General features: G+C 65.5%; 3 protein-coding genes across 3 annotated transcripts; 1 reads left to right on the top strand and 2 right to left on the bottom strand.

Moving 5' to 3' along the window:
* Positions 1-6,642, bottom strand: CHLRE_10g429450v5 (uncharacterized protein). Its single transcript, XM_043066615.1, has 8 exons — positions 6,391-6,642; positions 6,266-6,277; positions 6,097-6,134; positions 5,847-5,868; positions 5,273-5,434; positions 4,988-5,169; positions 3,125-4,843; positions 1-2,941 (listed from the first exon to the last, which is right to left on the bottom strand). The coding sequence occupies exons 3-8, from the start codon at positions 6,128-6,130 to the stop codon at positions 2,040-2,042; spliced, it is 3,021 nt and encodes a 1,006-aa protein (XP_042920012.1). The 5' UTR covers positions 6,131-6,134; positions 6,266-6,277; positions 6,391-6,642; the 3' UTR covers positions 1-2,039.
* A 188-nt stretch (positions 6,643-6,830) lies between these two features.
* Positions 6,831-13,612, bottom strand: CHLRE_10g429400v5 (uncharacterized protein). The gene is made up of 5 exons (XM_043066614.1): positions 13,381-13,612; positions 13,252-13,300; positions 13,034-13,135; positions 10,160-12,937; positions 6,831-9,862 (listed from the first exon to the last, which is right to left on the bottom strand). The coding sequence occupies exons 1-5, from the start codon at positions 13,446-13,448 to the stop codon at positions 7,589-7,591; spliced, it is 5,271 nt and encodes a 1,756-aa protein (XP_042920011.1). The 5' UTR covers positions 13,449-13,612; the 3' UTR covers positions 6,831-7,588.
* Positions 13,613-14,272: 660 nt separating this feature from the next.
* Positions 14,273-18,898, top strand: CHLRE_10g429350v5 (uncharacterized protein). Its single transcript, XM_043066613.1, has 7 exons — positions 14,273-14,539; positions 14,833-14,943; positions 15,239-15,318; positions 15,658-15,772; positions 16,113-16,253; positions 16,430-16,482; positions 16,696-18,898. Exons 1-7 carry the CDS (start codon positions 14,372-14,374, stop codon positions 18,347-18,349), a joined length of 2,322 nt encoding a protein of 773 aa, XP_042920010.1. The 5' UTR covers positions 14,273-14,371; the 3' UTR covers positions 18,350-18,898.
* The last annotated feature ends 38 nt before the right edge of the window (positions 18,899-18,936 follow it).

Raw genomic sequence — 18,936 nt, 5'->3', positions numbered from 1 at the left:
GTGCATTAATGGTCTGACTTTGTCTGCATTGAAAAGCAGAGTCATGCAGGCAACATGCAGACAGCTATTCCAAACCAACCCCAAACCAGGAAGCGTACCTTGCCGCGCTCACAGTCACCCCCTAAGTCCCCCCCTAAGTCCCCCATCCCCACTGTCTTCCAATTCACAGTCTGATGAACGTCAAACCACATGATGAGCTTCTTGCCAGCGTTGTGTAGCAATGCTCAAGGCTAGCAAGCAGTGAAGCGCAAGCAACCTGCCACCAGAATCCCTACTTGAACACTCAAAGAGCAGCCGGGACGAATCCGTTTTGGCACGGCGGTGTAAGCATCCGTGCAAGTGAAGCAAGTAAGCGCAGTACTGCCCACCACGCATCCCCATTTGTTGCTCGATGTCTGCTTGCTCACCGCATAGATTCAGTTAGTTGCTTGAGGTTCACTTCGTCGCCCCATACTCGCTGCATCAGGAAGGCCCAAGGCCACGACCTGCTCACGGTTCCACGGCGGGGGCTCCCATGCCCCTCCCTTGCCCCTCGCTTGCCCGCCCGGCTCGCCGTGCGCCATCCGTAAAATCAGCCGCAGCGGCATCCATCCCAACACGCGTCAAAAGAGGTGGCCCAGTAATGAAGCACCACTACAAAAGCGAGCTGAGTCAAAACCACGACGGATACGCGGACTTGGCACCCCCAATCCTTGCACGATTGTATACCACGCATGGACATACCGTATCAGCGTATCTATAAACCCAGCCAGCCTGGTTGAACTCACTGCCTGCCTACCCATGCACGATTGCGGTGCAGGTATTCACAAACAATACAATTTGTGCCAAACGCAATAAGGCAAGTGTTCCAGTTCCTCGTGCAATCATTGCATACCAGTGCGCAACGGGGTCACGGGTAAGTGTAGTGGAGTTGATACCCCTGTGCATTACCACGCACAAACGCCCGCAGGCGGTCAAACTCCAACGGCATGCGTTCTTAGCTAGGATTCCACAAACAATAAGAGGCAACAGTTCTCCTTGAAAATGAAGCGCGGACAGCACCTTACGAGACCATACTTAAAAACTAGTCTTGTGCACGTACGGGCGCAAGACTTCCCTGGCCCTTGGACACGTAAACGGCAGATTGACTCTGCAACTACTGGCAATGTGTTCGAGCGTCATGAATAAGTGCGCTCATAGCAAGGGACAACAACGGTCACCTCACACAGCATGTGTTCCGGCCCCACGGGCAATCCGGATTCCTGGCCCGCCAACCCGACCTAGCCTAAGACACCTTCACCTCGAGCAGGCCTCCTTACGGGGCAATATCACGCTGCCGCAAGCAAGGGAACACGCGAACGGTTGCCTAACAAGGCACACGCGCTTCAGGCGTGCCGCAGGCATGGAGCCTGCTCTTGCTCTTCCCTAGTTCAGCAGGTTGCCAGTTGGCTCCAGAAGTGGCAGGCAGGACTGCGTCTTGCTATCTAAGCATTCGTCACGGCCACCAGCAGGCCTGCTGTGCCAACTACGTGCATGCGTGCCATGCAGGTAGTTCCCATTCCCCCGCCATAGCCCCATTGGTCATGCCAGCCACGTGCATAAATGACATGACATCGTAAACATCACAAATTGCGGCAACTGGCGGCGGGGACGAGCGCTTTATTTACCCACCTGCCTCGCCTCCTCCAGAGGGCAAGGCCACGCGAGGGCAGCTGCCCCTGCTGTCACGTGCGTGACACGGCAGGCCACTCGCCGCACAAGCCCATGCATGCCGGGACTGCAGCCAAGCTCATGCCCGGTGTTCGCGAACCTGGTTTGTGTTTCTGCTGCCCGTTCCCGGGCCTGTGCCCCCGTGCCGACGCGCAACCTGCATGCTGCGGCGCCGCGCAGCTAGCTACCTCCAACCGCCGGCGGAGCTGTGCTCACTGCCGCCGCCAGCAGTGCTCGCGCGATAGCGCCTCTTCTCCAACATAGAGGTGATCAGCAGCCGGAGCAATCCAGCCACTGGCCAGCACCGGTACGCGGAGTCGATAGCGCCGACGACTGCTGCCAGTGGGTTATCAGGCACCTCCCTCCCAGTCCATGTCAGTCAGGTCCACGCCAAGCTCCGCCATGTCTTCGGCGCCCAGCCCCATGACGCAGCCCGCGTCTGTGACTGCTTGCAGCAGGCTCAGGCGGCCGACGGACTCCCTTGGAGTCGTCGGCAGCTGCGGCAGCTGCTGCTGCTGGGCCACCACCGCAGCCTGCTGCAGCACGGATTCTTTGCCCACCGATGATGGCAGCAAGCCCGCGCCCGCCGCAACACTGGCCTGCCAGGTCGCCGGTGCCGTCAGGAAAGGCAACGCAGTAGCGCACAGCAGCGGGTTGTTGCGGAGCTGGCCGCTGACACTGCCCAGACGCGATACGCTGCCGCCGCCCACAACGCGGGCTGCACCCGCCGTGCCGCGGTCGAAGGGCGCGGCGTCGGCGGCCGCGAGCTGCCACTCGCCACCAGCCGTGATCGCCGTGGCCGGCTCTGGTGTGTGCGCAATGTGGCCGGCGGTTCCAGAAATGCCAACCGCCGCGACAGTCGATACGTCGCATGAGCCGTACAGGCTGGTAACAGAGGCACGCTGTGAGGGCTGCGACGGTGGCAGCAGCCGCACTCCCAGTCCATTGGTTGTAAAGCCCACAAACAGGTGCAGACGGCTCTCAGAGCCGCCGGCCAATGAGGCTGAGGCAGCGGTTCCGTCAAAAGCCGCTGCAGCTGCTGATATCGGCGGGGAGGCTAGCGCGCTCATGCTGTGCGGCTCCGCGCCGCTAGCGCGGTCTGTGCTGGCCAGTGGAAACAAATCAGCGCCAGTAGAGATGTGGCGTTTGGGGAGGTGCTGCAGCAGGTATTTATGCTGCTGCGACGGTTGCTGCTGAGTGGGCTGAAGCACTTCGCCCGCGCTTGCGCGCGCGAAGAGCAGGCTTGGAGCTCCTGAGGAGCGAGGGCGGCAGCGCACGGCACACGGGGTGCTGATGTTCATGCGGGTGAAACTATCTAACACAAGCGAAGCATCAGCAGCGCGGAAGCGAAACCGCCAATACCGTACAACGGACACCCAGGCGAACGAGACATTTCCGGCCCCGCCCATGCCATTCCATGCCACCTCCGCCGCACCTGCATCTAGGCCGCACGCGCCACCATCAGGGGTCCCAGCGGCAGCGGTGCCAGCAGCCGGCGACGTGCCCTGCTGCGGGCCCTGCGCCATCGCGCCGTCCTGCACCTGCTGCTGTCGCGCTTGCTGCGGCGCATCCCGCGCCTGCGCCTCAGCCTGCTCGTCCGCATCGGTTGCGTCCCACATAGAGCAGGAGTTGAGCAGCGCAGCCGCCTTGGCCGCGCCATCCCCACCATCCGCGTCTTCGGCACCAATCACCACTTGCAGAGCCACTCCGCCGGGATCTCTCTCGTCGATGTCGTCTAGGGCAGCCAAAGGGTCCAACAAGACCCCGCCTGGCAGCCCGCAGTGCCCTCCAGTAGCTGCATTTGTCCGGTGCTGCTGTTGCTGTTGCTGTTCCTGCCAGGCCAACCGCGCCGCCTGCTGTGCTGCCGACATCACCGGCCCTGTATCCTGCAGACCTGCCATCTGCATCATCACAGCAGCCGATGGGTTCAGCACCTGCTGCTGCTCCTGCTGCTGTTGGGGCTGCATCAGCACATCCCCCACAGCCGCACCCAGCAGCCTGCTACATGAGGAGTCTGCGCCAGCGGCGCGGCCGGCCGGTGCCGACAAGCACGCGAACAACGACTCGCTCCGGAAGCCAGCCGACAAAGCGATCTGCACCTGCTGCTGTGGCTCTGACAGCTGCAGCTGCTGTGACGCGTGCAGCCCAAGGCCCACGCCGGTTTGGGCTTGCGCGAGGAAGGCATTCGGTAGGGACGGGCGCTGCTGTTGCTGCTGCTGGTGTTGCTGATGTTGCTGCTGCTGGTGCTGCAGGCCCCAGGTGGAAACATCCAAGTCCATGCCATAGGCGCCGGCAGCGCCCGCACCTGCGGCGCCGAGCATCTGCCCCATGGCTTGCTGCTCCTGCCGAGCCTGCATCCGCTGCCGCAGTAGCAGCAACAGCCGCTCCTGCTCTTGCTGCTCCTGTTGTAACTTCAGCAAATGTGGCTGTGGCTGCTGTTGCACCAAGCCCGGCGCCGACTGAATATGCAGGATGCTGTCTGCGTGCTTGTGCAGCTGCGAGAGGGCCGCCGGTGACTGCGCCTGCGCAGCTGCCACCTGCTGCTGCTGGCGTGGCTTCACGAGGGGCTCCGACAAGTCCGCCAGCAACCCCGAGTGGGTCTGCGAGTGCAGCGCCTGCACCATGGGCTCTGAGGCAATGTCCACGCCGCTGCTGCCAGCGCCCGCCGCCAATGCAGCAGATGCCATAGTCATGCCCACACCTGCGCCCCCGCCCATCATCATCACTGGCGGTGCGCTGCCGCCGTCACCCTGCCCAAGCGGCGTGCTGGCACTCAGCCGCTGCAGCCGCTTGTTGCTGTTCCGGTGGCTTATTGGCATTGACAGCGGCACACCGTCAAGGTAGCTCAAGGCGTTGGGCGCAAGCCCGCAGGAGGGCGCCGCTGCATCCAGAAAGGTTTCGGTACCGCTGCCGCTGCTACCGATGTCGAGGAAGGAGGCGCTGCCGCCGATGCTGCCGCGCGGCACGAGGCCGCCGGCTCGAAAGGAGGGAGCGCCGCTCCTGCTGAGCTGGCGGCTGGGCAGCTGGGGCCGCGCCGGCGACTGCTGTGGCGGCAGCGGCGTGTGCGGCGGCTGAGCCGGCTGTGCTGACTGGAACGCGTTGGGTGGCGGGGGGCTGGCCATTGCTGCTGCCGCATCCGCTGGGGCTTGGGTTCCTGCAGTAGTGGCAGGCGGTGCGTAACATGGCGTGTGAGCCCAGTGGACGTATTGCCATCATTATGAAACGAGTGCGCATGCAGCATAGCCCGTGGCCGCGTCAAAACGCCACATATACAGCAGCACCCCCGGTCATCGCTTACCCGACTTGAGCCGCACACTGCCGCCTGCATGGGCCTGCGCATCCTCATCCGCGTCAGCCGCAGCCGCTCCCGTGGCCACACCAGCCTCGGCCGCGGCCACTTGCGTCCCCTCCTCGCTTCTGCTGCCGTAAGCCGACGTGGCGGCCAGGGGCAGCGGCACCTCCGTCAGGATTGAAGGATCCCTGGAATAAACCCCGGCAGATGTGGGAGATTTAGGGTCTGAAGGGCATCCCAGAAGAAGTGCCATGACTCATCAGATTCCGCCGGTGTCAGGCCGTTCCTTACCCGCCAACCAGCTGAGCCACAGTGAGGCGCACGTTCGCCTCCGCCTTGGACAGCATCGCCGCACGCGCGTTCACGTCGTCGCGTGTGTCCTTGACTGAGCGCGAGTAGGTGTACAGGAGGGCGCTGCGCCGGGTGGGAGTCTTGGCGCGGATGGTGCTGTGCCTGCAATGCGCAGCAGTGGGGAAGCGGGGCCATGGCGCTCAGCAGCACGGTGGGCCGAAGCGGTGCCAGCAGCTGCAGCGGCAGAGCCCCGATGCAAGTCATGTGGCGCTGCTGTCCAATCAAGCAAGCTTGCCGCTGGGGCAAACTGTACACTCCGCAGCGCCAGACTCGTGGCCACCGCAAGAGTTGTACGGCAGCTGCACGACCTTGCGGCTATGCGGTCAGAGGAGTTCGGCAAAGGTCTGGCTCAGGACCAGCCGCGCCGACGCCGCGAAACCGGTATGTGCAGTTTTGGCACCCGGTTCGAGTCCAGGACGAGGGCGCCATTCGGGCGTGGCCGCGAGGCGCAAGACTGGACGCATCACAGCCTGCCCAATCGCTTCCCGTCACGACTGTGCTGGCCAATACTTGCCAGTAATTCTTCACGTCACTCTCTACAGGCAGGGCAACGGGGTGGGGGCAAAACCAGGTGTTTCATAGGACTGTGAAAAATGGGTGAAGTTCTTCCCTGGCGTCCAAACAAAACACGAGTCGACTGCTCTTGTAAGACGCGACAACCGAGCAACTTATTACAGCGAGTTCGCTGATTCAATTATGGCCAGCGCGCTGCGAGGGGGGGGGCACGGGAAGGCTCCCGTGACCGCAGTCGGCAAAAGACCTACCACTGCGGCCTTCATAGTGCGTCGCAATGATCATCCACCTGCAAGACGTCAGCGAGCGGCCATGTTGTGTTGGCACACGACAAGCTCGTGATGTGCGCGGCGGGTTGAACAACAGTTCGTTTGCACCAATGCCCCATCGCTTTGCGTCGTCGTAGCCGGCAGTGCCAACCTGTTTCCCAGCCTGTTTCATTGCAAGGAAAGTACAGCGTTGGGCGTCATACACCGAGGAACAGTCAGCCCAGAACCGTGCAGCAGCAGGCTGCATCAATGGTCCGAGTGTGTATAACGACCCACCGCGAGTGCAAATAACACAGCGCTGCTTCTTCACACGATGTCCACGGCAGCTTAGACTGCCGCGGCGGAGGCTCGTTCGGCAGCTCGAGGAAGGAGTAGTCCTCCTGGTCGCCCGGCACCGCGCCGTCCATGCTTACCAAACGCAGAAGCCTAAATCCTCACTCCTACATGTATGTGATTACTCTGGGGAGGCTAGCAGCAATATCGTTGCCTCGCATCTAATTATCAACTAGCTGTCGTAGCGCGTTTGCGTTTTCCCGAAGTTGAGGCATAACCGTTGTATCGTATATCAGGAGTATCAACGGTGTAGCACTCACTTGACTGTCCCGTGTCGTGGGACTCTCGGACTCGGGCATGGGCGCAACCGACTGTACGATGCATCCTGCTGCGCTCTTGTGGGTGATCAACTTTGCTATTGCATGGTAGCGTGCCACCCAGCTAAAGTTTCGGTAGGAGTGCTTGCAAAGCGCGGAGCCGGCCCGCCTCGCTTTCAAAACCGTGACACTCTTGGCGAGTCCACGAGTCAATCAAGGGCCCGCAAGCCGGTTTGAGAATGCAGCCCGCTGAGCCTACTCTGAGCCATAACTTTGCGACTTGTTACTGCTGGGACCTGGCATAGCCACGAAGTCTTTTGATAGGGCCCAAGACGCGGTCAGGATGAATAGGAAAATGCATAATGGAGAGGGCATGAGCACGACGACACACTTTCCCAGGACTTCAGGGCGCACCGCACCTCCATCCACCGCAGCCGCCCATGCATTCCTACCCACTGATTCCTACCCTATGCACTTGTTTGAACCCGGACCTTTAGCGGCTCCCCCCACTTGGAACTATCAAAAACCGAGCAACATTATCCGTTTCTGACTAACCATCCACCCTAGGCTTGCACGCTTGCAGGCAGCTGGTGCACCCGCTCAACGCATCGCATCGCTCATGGCAGCACATTCCTGCCAGTCCAGTCCAATCCGTGTCTGTCCAGTCTGTCCACGCAACGTGTAACCAATGCAATCAACTGAGGTGCCCGAGCAATCCATACCGTACTTGCTCGGCCGCCGCGAGTCCTTGCTGTCCCTCCTAGTCTATTGTGGCCTGCACCTGGAAAGCCAAGTCTCCACACACCACGTCAAGCATACAAAGCAAATTGCGTTCGATCCATTCTTGCAGTGCACAGTCCCGGACCTCGCACGGCGACCCAGCATCACCGCCCATTGGCGGCCGCTGACGTCGCCGCCTCGAGCACAACCCCGCTCGCGGCTGCCAACTCAGCGCAGACGGCAGCCCTCGCCGCTGCCTTGCAGTCAGACTCGCCTGTCATGTCCCCAGCGCCCCCAGCACCATGACCACCCGGTCGCGCGCCACCGCTTACTACAGCTGGGAGCACAGCCGCCAGCTGCTGCGCCAGAGCCGGCGAGCTGAGCTCCAATGAGGCCAGAGCCGCCCGCCAAGAGCGCGCCGCCAGGGCCCGGTGCGGCCGCAGCATGCGCCGCCACCGGGCGCTGCAGGCAGCAGCCAGCCACAACAGGGATCGCGCAGCTTCTTCTTGCTCCTGCTGTCGCCGCCTGTGCGACGGACCCCCTGCCTGCTGCGACGCGCCAGTGGCGGCGGCGCGCCCAGCCTGGGCCGCCAGCGGCACCGCCGCAAGCGCGGCCAGTTGCGCGACGTGCTCCGGCGGCGCCGCCGCGAGCAGCTGCGCTGCCACCGTCCGCTCCGCGCGAGCTTGGATCCAGCGCCTCTGCTCTACCGACAGTGGCGGCAGGGGCTGACGTCCCCCATTCACCCGCACCGCTGGCGCCGCCACATCCTCCTCCTCGCCATCGTCCTCGTCGGCTAAGCCGCCGCTACCACTGCCGCGAGGCGGCAGCAACGCATATGTCGCCGCCACCACCGCAGCCTGCACGCGCCATTGCGCCGCCGCAAGTGTCTTCGGCCGGCAGGCGCTCTGCGCCCCAGCAGCGGCCGCCACCGCCAGCTCCGTTGCTGCCGCCACGTCCTGCGCGGCCGCCGCAAGGGCCGCCGAAGCCGCAGGAGGCGGACCCCGGGCACGTCGAGCCGCGGCCGCCGCGTGCGCGCCCCGGAGCGCGGCGCGCAGCTTGCGCAGGCGCACACGCGCCCGTAGCAGTGCCGCCTGCAGCGCCACCAGGGGCTCCGCCACCGTGCCGGTGCGGCGCATCGCCGCCACCGCATCCAGCAGCACCCGGGAGCTCCCCGCCGCGGTTACAGTCCGAATCCCGCCCGCTGGCGTCGTGGCCGTTCCACAGCCGCAGCTACTACCGCTACTGCTGCTACTGCTGCTGCCGTTGGAAGCTGCGGGCTGACACGGCATGGACGCGCCGTTCAAGCGCGCGGCACTTCCGCTCGCGCCCAGGGCCGTCAAGCGACGCAGCAGCGTCACTCGGGCGGCACACGGCAGAAGCGGCGACGCCGCGCCCAGTTGTACAGCCACGGCGCGCTCGGCCGCCGCCACCCAGCGCCCATCCACAACCGCGCCGGCGCCCTGCTCCTTACCGCTACCGCGCAGCAGAAGCTTCGCCGCTGCCAGTGTTTGGAGCAGCCCGGCGTGTGTCATGCTCGGGAGCAGCGGCTCCGTCGCGTCCAGTAGCGCCTGCGGCCACGCCGGCGCCGCCGTTGCGGCGGCGCGGCGCACCTGTCGGGGCATCCGCCGCACCACCGCCGCCAGCAGCGCCGCGTCCTGTGCCGTCGCGCGCCGCGCCGCCAGCAGCGGCTCTGTGGCGGCTAGCGCCGCCGGCAGTAGCTGCGACGCCAGGCTGCGCCGGAGCGCGGCAGCGGCGGCGGCGTCGCCACCAAGTGCGGCCGCGAGGTGGCCGGGCCGCGCGGCACGGCGGCGGCGCAGCATGCGGCTGCTCAGGCGGCAGGCCGGCGCCGGTGGGCGGTGGGTCTGGGGGCCTGCAGCTACTGCGCTGTGCGGCTGCTGTTTGATGGCGACGTCCGGAGACCGCGGTTCAACAGAGCTCAGCCCCGCTGCCCCTGTGTTCCCGTTCACCGGCCGCCGCAGCCGAAGCCGTGGCGCGCCTGTCAGCCTGCCCCCCGGCCCACGCCCAGCGCCGTTGCGCCCGCCCGCGGCCAGCGCTGCCGCCACTGCCGGCCGGTGCTTCCGCCCCTCCGACCCCAACCATATCGAGATGACCCACAGCAACATTACGCTGTGCCGTAGCTGCTCCCGCTGCTCCTCCCCGGCTGCTGCCGAAGTCGCCGCCGACGCCGACGCCGACGCCGACGCCGACGCCGCTGCTGCCTGCTGTAGCCAGCGCCGCCGCAGCTCCGCAGCCAGCTGCGTCAGCACCTCTGGCGGCGGCTGCACGCGCAGGCGGTAGAGCGCCCAGACGCACTGCGACAAGGAGCGAAGCCGCAGCCGCCGCAGCCGCGGCGCCAGCGCCGCCATTAGCCGGGCCGACCACTCGGGTGTGGGGCGGCCGCCCAGCCGCACCAGGCCGCTTAACAGCATGGCGAAGTCCTGTCGTGTGGAGAACGCGTTGGGTTAGAGCGCGCTGTGAGGTGAGACATGGAAGGGGATTCATGGCATGCCTAGTCAGGAGAAGGCGATGTTGCAACGGTGCGGCGTTGTACAGACAGGAAGGGCAGGGACGAACGCAGGTAGCGAGCTCGTGCGCGGCTGATGTCAACACCGTAACAAGAACACAAGGCAGCTACTTACGCCCACGCCCGATCATTCCGACTTTCTACCCTTCCGCCGCAACTCGACCTCACAAGCTTACACAGACACGCATACAGAACACGGCCTCGCACGCACCTGCCCCTCCATCCGCGGCAGCCCCGGCGCGCTGGCCTCCACGCAGTCCGCGATCCAGGACCAGGTGGGTCGGAACCGCAGCTCCGACAGCGACCACAGCAGCACCGCCAGCTCAGACGGCGGCGCCGCCACCAGCGCGCCGCGCACACCCACCAGCAGCCGCTGCAGCCAGTCCGGCGGCGGCCGCTCCCCCAGCGCCGCCAGCGCCCACAAGCTGTGCGCGGCGTCGACTGCATTGAACCCCGGGAGTGCCGCCGCCGCGGCGCGGTGCCAGGCGGCCAAGAGGGACGGCGGCGGCCGCGCCGCGGCGGCGGCGGCGACGGTGCAAGGCGGCGCGGGCGCCACGACAGGTGCAGCCGCGTGTGGTGCCAGTGCATCGACACCTGCACCGCTCTTGGTGTTAGATGCAACGGGCGCTAGAGGCAGCTGGCCGTAGCTCCGGTGCAGCTGAGCCGCACCGTGCAGCATTTGCGACAGCTGGCGGGCGCTACAGCCGCCGCCGCCATGCGTCAGCCGCCGCTCCATGGCTCCGTACAGCCGCGCCGCCCACCACCGCGGCGGCGCCAACCGTAGCTCCGCCGCCGCCGCCGCCATGTGCGCCAAGTCATCGGCGTTACACCACCTGCTGCTACTGCCGTTTCCGCCGCTAATGCTACTGTCGGCGCCGTCCGCGCCTTCCCTGCCGGAGCCACTGCTACTGCCGCTGCTACCGCTGCTGCTGCCGGTGTCCATGCGTGCTGCGCTCTCAATGTAGAAGCGCTCCAGCCACCCCGCGTCCGGCACGTGCCCCGCCGCCGCCAGCGCCGACAACGCATTGGCCAGCCCCTGCGGCGTGCACTGCGGCAGTACGCTGTACAGCGCCGTACACAGGTCCTCCAGCAGCCACCGCGCGTCAACAGCTGCCGCCGCCACCAATGGCGACGACGGTGATGGTGCTAGCACCGCTGCCGAAACCGGCGATAGCGTGGCGCTGGCGACAACCGCCATTGCCAACTCCTCACCGCCTTCCTCGTCAAGCCAGCTGGGCCCCGCCGCCGGGCCGCGCCCGTCCGTGCCCGCCAACCCCGCCGGCGGCAGTGCCCGGTCGGCGTCGGGAGGCGCCGGCACCGACGACGACAACAGCCCAGAGCGCACCAGCCCATGCAACAGGTTGCAGAGCGCCTGCGGGCCACAGTCGCCCCCTCGCCCGCCGCTGTAGCTGCTGGTGCCACCGCCGAGCTGTGACGTGCTGCTGCCCAGCGCGCCCACTGCCTCCTGCCGGACCACCTCGCCCACGCGGGCCAGGTACAGCTGGCGCCACTCGGCACTCGGCAGCAGCTGCTGCAGCCCCTCCCCCTCACCTCCCGTGCTCCCGCGCCCTTCTCCATCCGTGCTCCCTTCCCCGCTCCCGCTGCCGCTGCTGACGCCGCCGTCTCGGCCGCGCAACGCCGCCAGCGCCAGGGCCACCAGCGATAGGTCCTGCGCGTTGAAGCGGTGCAGGTGCGGCTCCGCCGCCGCCAGCAGCAGCTGCAGCCCGCCCGCCGGCGGCCGCGCCGCCAGCTTCGACAGCGCCCACAGGCTGAGGCTGATGTCCTTGGGCCGGAAGGCCGCCGCGCGCAGGTGCGGCGCCGCCGCCGCGAACCAGCCGGCGGTCCAGGCCGGCGGCGGCGCCGGCAGCGCGCGCGCCAGCTTGGCGACCGCGTGCATGGCGGCAGCGAGGTCGGCGGCGCGCATGGCCGGCAACGCCGGCAGAGCGCACTCCAGCAGCCACCGCTCGAGGAAGGCGCCGAGGGCGGCGCACTCGGCCGGCCGCATGTCGTACCGCGTGACCGCCGCCAGCCGGCGCAGCACTGCCAGCGCCGTCGCCGCCGCGGACGGGGATGACGCCGCAGCCGCGGTGGCGGAAGCGGCGCCGCCGCCCGCGTTACGAGGGCTGCGGCTGTGGCTGGTGCTGGTGCTGCCGCTCCCACCGCCGCTGCTTGCAAGGACTGCGCGCAGCTCGTACCAGTTGGTCGCGGCGTCTATTTTGGCGAGCAACCCCGCATTGACGAGGTCAGCGCCACTGGGCCACACGCCCGCACTAGCGCCGGCGCTCGTTGCTCCGCCGGTGTTGGCAGGACCTGTGCTGCCGCGAGCGCTGGCTCCGCCAGTGAAATAAGACATGCCAGGCTGCCTGCTGCCGCCGCCTGCCCCTCGCGAAGACGGGCTGTAGTTGCTGGTCGCTTGCGTATGCTGCTGACGTTGCTGGGGTTGCTCAAGCTCTTCCTGTGGCCTATAGCTGTGTGCTACACGCGAAGAGCCACGCCCCAAGTACGCGACGCCCCGGCCACCGCCGCTGCCGCCGCCGCCGCTGTCATGAGCACCCGGCCAGCCGTTCAGTGACGCCGATGACCCGGAGGCGGAGGACGTGGAGGCAGGCGATGGCGGCACGTGCTGCTGCTCCGCAGTCCGCGCGTACTCCCACGATGCTGTGGCTGCAGGTGCGCCTGCGGCTGCATCCTCATCCTGCCCCCGCCCGCCTGTTTCCCGCGCTGGCGCCCCTCTGAGTGGAGCGCCGCGGACAAGCGGTGGTGCGTCCCTAGAAGTGGCGGCCGGTGGGTGGCTCCTGCCGTTTGCCGCTGGGACCAACGAGTGCTCCGGTGCGATTTGTAGGCTGTGGACAGACTTCGCAGCGTCCGCAGGCACAGGTCGTGCGCCTGTAAGCAGCCCGCAAGCATCCGTGTTCCCGGCTAGCGTGGCGCTGGTGCTGCTGCGGCCGCTGCCAGGCTCGCTGCTGCCATGTGTTGCATGTCCGTTGACCTGCGTAGACCGGTGCATGGAACAAACGCTGTGAGGAAGAATACCCACAGCAAGCTTGCGGGTATTGGGTTGACACGCTAACCAGGACCACCCCACCTTCAGTGGCCGAACAAGTGCGTCCGGCGTCACCGATACCAGGGCGGATTCAGCGGCAGCAGGTGGACCATGTATTTGCAAGGAGCTCCGTGCTTCCGATCGCTGCAGAGCGACGCGATAGCCGGCAAAGCAGGGTCAGGGTAGGTTTGGTGCCAAGCACGCCATGCTGTGCCAAGCTTTTCCAATCATCGACAGGTATTATAACATATGCGACTTACATTTGTGTTGCCCGTGTGTGGTGCAGCTGCGCGAGCGGTCACCAGGTCACTGCGCAAGCAGCGGCCGCCCCAGTTCAGTATGTTAATCATTTATCATAATACAATATAGCCGCTTCATACTGGACATACCATCGCAGCTTTCCCCGGGCCGCAAAGGGGTGGCCACCCGCGGTGGTGGCCCACCCAGTCGTTCTCATAGCCTCTTGAGTGCGGCCATCCCTCTAAACACAGTCAAGAAACGCTTCAACGTTTGGCACGTGCTACGTCAAGAGAGAAGCCGAGGTTAGCAGTGGGTCGATAAGGATGGCCGAATTCGGCAAGTATTTGTGACACTTCTGTACTGCTCGGACTTGCGCTATAGTTGTGATGGCCTAGGCAACGACAAAGACCACACGCGGTCATCAGGGTGACACTGCAGCGGCGTTGCTGCATGGGACTCATGGAGCACGGTCTTTCCCAGGGCGGCTTTTCCCCCTGCTTCCCAGCCCCCCCCACGGCAACAATGATGGGAGAGGTCAGGACGCTTGGTGCTTGGTCTTGCAGTATTCCCATACCTTCAAATGCACACGGGCTCTGGTGCAGCGAAAGGAGTGAGCTGGGGTTGGTAACACGCTCAACATCCCGACAACAACAATCAACTGCTCCAGTAGTCAGGCCAGGTGTCCAGCTCCAACCGCGGCATCCGTGCAGTGTCATGCATCAAATATTTGTCGACAGGGGGTGGGAAGGGCGCATGGACGCGTCGAGCTGGGCGCTTAAGCCTTGGCCTTCCCACAGGCGACAGGTGCAGAAGCCCGGATAGTCCTGGCTCATCATGCCCGAGAGCTGACGTTGCAGTTCCCTTCTCCAGCAGCCCACGGTGACCCACAGCGTTACAGGGCAGCCGGATCGCTGCGTGCACAGCGGACCGGCGGCGATGCATGCGCGTCTGTCTGCATCGGGCTTGCCGTACCCCCTGCCAACTGCCAGGGCCATGACAACAACCCGACTTGCCAGTCCCGACATACTGCCGTGCTTTCCTGCAACGCACCTTCCACACATGAGTAAACCTACAGAGCATTTCCCGCGGCGGGCAAACTTGCCTGACCCCAAGACGCCATGTCCGGACCAGGAGCTGCTCATGGCCACCCGCAACTTGGAAAACCTGGCTGACCCTTCCTACTGGGCTCGGCTTTGCCCGGAGCTGTCTGTCTCGGGCAAGCTGGGAACGAAAGCGGCGAAGAAGAAGTGGGGCAAGGAGGTCGTCAAGGATGCCCGCGAGCAAGTGCTCACGGAGGGCGTTGTCCAGGTGCGGAAGCTTTGATGATATGCAAAATCCTGATGTGTAATTGTGTCGTTCACAGGAAAGACTGTCGCCGGCAGCAGTGCGCCCGCCGACATAAATTGTACCGGCAGCAAGCTGCTGCCCTCTCCCGCGCATAACAGCAATACGTTCTATCACACACATGTATAGTTAAACAAAGCCTCCAAAAGCCATCGCAACACCCACAACGGGTGCACGCTGCACCTCTGTGATGCCCCACGACGTTGCCCCCACTTCCCGCCGCCCCCGCTCCCGCCCCCTCCACGCCCCCCACCCAGGTCCACCCGTCAGACTTGCAGTGGGGAGTGGACGTGCACGTGCTGGCTCGCTCCATGGTGGCTCTCATGCAGGCGGGCTGGCCAGCCAGCTTCCTCATCATGTATGACGAGGTGAGAGCGAGGCGCGGCAGCTCGGCAAGGGGGCCGGGGGGCGGGCGGAACAGGGCGGGATAGATGTATCCCAAACTAGAGCTGAACCGTATGGACCCAAACCTCAGTCCCCAGCATCAGGCGCGATAGCATTATCCACTGGCATGCGCCATCCGCCCATCCGCACGCACGGGTGGCTTGTGGCGCGGAGCCAGACCGGGATGCTTGAGCGCGCCTTGAAGAATTGCGTGCGTGCATGCGCACCCACGTCCACACCCCCCAGTGATGCCACACTACCGCCCACAACGGCCTGTAGGTGTGGGCGCTGGTGCAGCAGGCAAGCTCGCTGATGGCGGGGGCCACCGGCAATGCCTGCAACATGGATGTGCTGTGCTGGTGAGAGCGCTACCGAGAGAGGGGGAGCTCATGAGAGGTAGTGGGCTAGGGAGCTACGAAGCTAGGGAGCTAGGGAGTGGGGGGCCAGATAGACGGGCTTGAGGGCGCCATGGCGGCCTTTGATTGGGAGACACTCATTCGGGACTTGACTGCTAGACTCATGCAAGCAGTTGCACATACGCTCCGACTCATGCAAGCAGTTGCACATACGCTCCAACCTGACTGCCACTGACTGTCACGCGGGGTGTGCGGCGTGTTTCCTCATTAGGCCCGTGGGCCTACCGCTGTAAACACGTGGCTCTCACACACCCGCCACCGTGATGCCGCCACCGGCTGCAGGTATGTGGACCCCAACGCGGGCGCCGCGGGCTTCTCGCCGCACCGCGACCGCCAGCCCGACCACTCGCCCGCCACCTTCCGGCCAGACGGCACAGCCATGTACAGCACATGCTGGGTGAGGGAGGGGAGGGGGCAGGCGGGGGGAAGGGGGCAGGCCTAAGGCGGGCGCCGGTGCCGGTGCTGGTGCTGGTGCCGGTGCCGGTGCCGGTGCCGGTGCCGGTGCCGGTCCCGGTGCCGGTGCCGGTGCCGGTCCCGGTGCCGGTGCCGGTGCCGGTGCCGATGCCGGTGTGCCGGTGCCGGTGCCGGTGCGGATGGAGTGACGTGGGTAGTGTGGCGTGGCATGACGGGCGCGGGCATCTAACCCCACCCACCCTCCCATCCACTCACTCACCCAGTCACTCACTCACTCACCCAGCCCACCCGCCTCCCCCGCATGCCGCCCGCCGGCCCCTCAGGTGCCCCTGACGGATGCCTGCCCCGAGAACTCGTGTCTGTACGTGGTGCCGCGATGGGCCGACCCGGGCTACTTCGCCGGGGACGACGACGACGGGCCGGACCCGCTGGCGGTGGCGCTGGCGGGCAAGGAGGACTTCCAGGTGGGGGCCGGGGTGGCAAACACACACGTGTGTATGTGTATTTGTGTGTGCCTGTGTCTGTGCATGTGTTCCAAAAAGCATAAAGAGAGAGGGCCGTGGACGAGGGCCATCTTTGAGCTGTGGGCACTGTGGGTTTGCTCACGCCGCGTGCTCCACTTGCTTTCTGTTTGTCGCAGGCCATCCGCGCGCTGCCAGCAGAGGCGGGCTCGGCGATCATCTTCACACACCGGTGAGCGAGCGCATGAGAGGCACAGGGAGAGGGAGAGAGGGAACACTGAGTAGGGTACATGAGGCAGAGGTCCAGGCTGGCCGACGGCTGGCGTTCAGCTAAGGGGGGGTGTCACGCTTGACACTCGATCTCATGCTTCCCTAACCGCACCCTTTGTCCCTTAACCCCTCGCCTCCCCTCGCCTCCCCTCACCGCCCCGCCACGCCACCCCAGCATCATCCACTGGGGCAGCCGCGGCCGCAAGGGCTTCCATACGCCGCGCCTGGCGGTGTCGTGGGGCTGCGCCGACGATGCCTACGAGCCGCCCTACTTCCCCCGCACCCACCTGCCCTTCCCGCCCATGGCCCTGCGCGCTGCTCTGGCCTGCGGCCAGATGCTCATCTACCACGAGCGCTTCGACATGACTAAGCGCCAGCTGTCGCTGTACTACAAGTACTTCGTACGGCACGGATCCGAGTTCGATGCGGGGTACCGTGACAAGGCCAAAGCGGAGTTCGTGGCGGCGTCGCGCGAGCTGGTGGATGGCGTGTCGGCGGGCGGCGGCGGCGGCATGGGTGGCATGGGGGGCATGAAGAGTGGAGGCGCGAAGATGGGTGCCGGCGGTGGAGCGGCGGGAAAGGCGGCTGCGGCCGGCGAGGTAGGGAATGGGTTGGCCAAGGCAGTGGCGGCGGAGAAGGGCGGCAAGAAGACTTCGGCGGCTGCGGCAGGGGTGGCAGCTGTCGCCGTTAAGGAGGAGGAAGCGCAGGAGCCGGCGGCTGCGGGCCGGGCGGCCAAGAAGGCGAAGCGGGAGGAGGCGGTGCCTGCAGTCGCAGTGCCTGCGGCGACGGCGGCGGCGGCTAAGGGTAGCAAGGGCAAGCAGAAGGAGGCAGCGGCTGCCGCGGCCGCTGCAGCTGCGGCGGCCGCGCCTGTGGATGCCGGCGCAAAGGTGGCGGGCAAGAAGAAGGAGAAGGCCGAGGCAGCGGCGATGGCGGTGGCGGCGGCCGCCGCTGCGGACGCTGCCGCGGCGGTGACCGGCAAGAAGGCCGGCAAGGTGGAGAAGAAGGCCGACAAGGTAGCAGCGGCCGCAACAATAGCCATGGCGTCAGAGGAGGAGCCCGTGAAGGGCAAAGCCAAGGGCAAGGCCGCTGCCGCCGCCAAGGCGGCGGCAGCGCTGCCGCCGCTACCGCAGGCTGCGACCAAGAAGGGCGCCAAGAAGGAGGACACGGACAAGCAGCTACTGCTGCTGGAGCGGGCAGCAGGCAAGAAGGGCGCGGGCAAGGGCAAGCAGGGCAAGGCCCAGCCGGAGCCGCCCTCCGAGGACGAGGAGGATGAGAGCTCGGACGAAGACGGAATTGGGCTGCGGCTGGGAGACGACAGCGACAACAACAACGATGACAGCGACGTGGGTGACAGCGATGACGAGCTGATGGAAGACGCGCTGGAGGCCATGCTGGACGCAGAGCTGGCGGGAAAGGACCTGGGCCGCGATGACTTTGACGCGCTTGATGACGAGGACGACGAGGAGGGTGACGATGAGGAGGGCGATGACGACGACGATGAGGAGGAGGACGACGAGGAGGATGGGGATGCGCTCGGCTGGAAGGAGTTCCTTTCTGGCGGCGGCAAGGCCGGGAGAGGGAGTGGCGGGCGCGGCAATAACAGCGCTGGTGGAGGAGGCGACAGCAGCGGCGGCAGCGGCAGCGGCGACGCAGAGGGCGGTGGCGACAGCGATGACGAGCTGATGGAAGACGCCCTGGACGCCATGCTGGATGCGGAGCTGGCAGGGAAGGAGCTGGGCCGAGATGACTTTGATGACTTTGAGGACGGCGAGGAGGAGGACGACGAGGACGAGGACGATGAGGGAGAGGAGGAGGAGAGCGAGGAGTAGTCGAGTACGTGTGCTGGGGCGTGCGGCATGGAGAGCTGGGGGGCTGGGGGCTGCGCTGTAAGAGCGCCAGACCGAGGAGCGTGGATGCAGCAAGTGCTAGCAAATTGCAATTGTTGGGGTAGTTGGGGGCGTGGCGATGTGAGCTTCCTTGGCTGTGTGAGATTGTGTGTGGATGAACCTGTGCCTGCCCGGCTCGATTAATTAGCATAGGTGGCGGGCGCTGCTGCTTGCGGCATGGCAAACGATGTGACGCAGGGCCATTGATGCACTACTGGTAGCTCGTAATGAAGTACGCAAGCAAGTTACAATCAACTCCCGAACCATGATGGAGATTGGCCGCAGCGCGCATGGCGGGGGTCGTGAGATGCAGCGCTAGCTGGCGGGGAACGTGTGTGCGAGGCACGTCCATCAGGCAGGAATCGCGAGCCTAGGTGAGCCTGCAAGCTACTTTTACGTGGCATACAACTTTTGGTGATTCCCGCTGCCACTACATGTACATGCCGCCCATCCAGTTATCATCCGTTTGCACGGTTGCTTTCCAAGATAGCGCACACAACAAGTGCCCCAGATGTATTGTGCTGCATCCA

This window comes from Chlamydomonas reinhardtii, chromosome 10, assembly GCF_000002595.2.
Source record: "Chlamydomonas reinhardtii strain CC-503 cw92 mt+ chromosome 10, whole genome shotgun sequence".
Lineage (NCBI taxonomy): Eukaryota > Viridiplantae > Chlorophyta > Chlorophyceae > Chlamydomonadales > Chlamydomonadaceae > Chlamydomonas > Chlamydomonas reinhardtii.
Note: the sequence above shows the minus strand (reverse complement) of the source record. Positions and strands in the feature narration are given on the sequence as shown.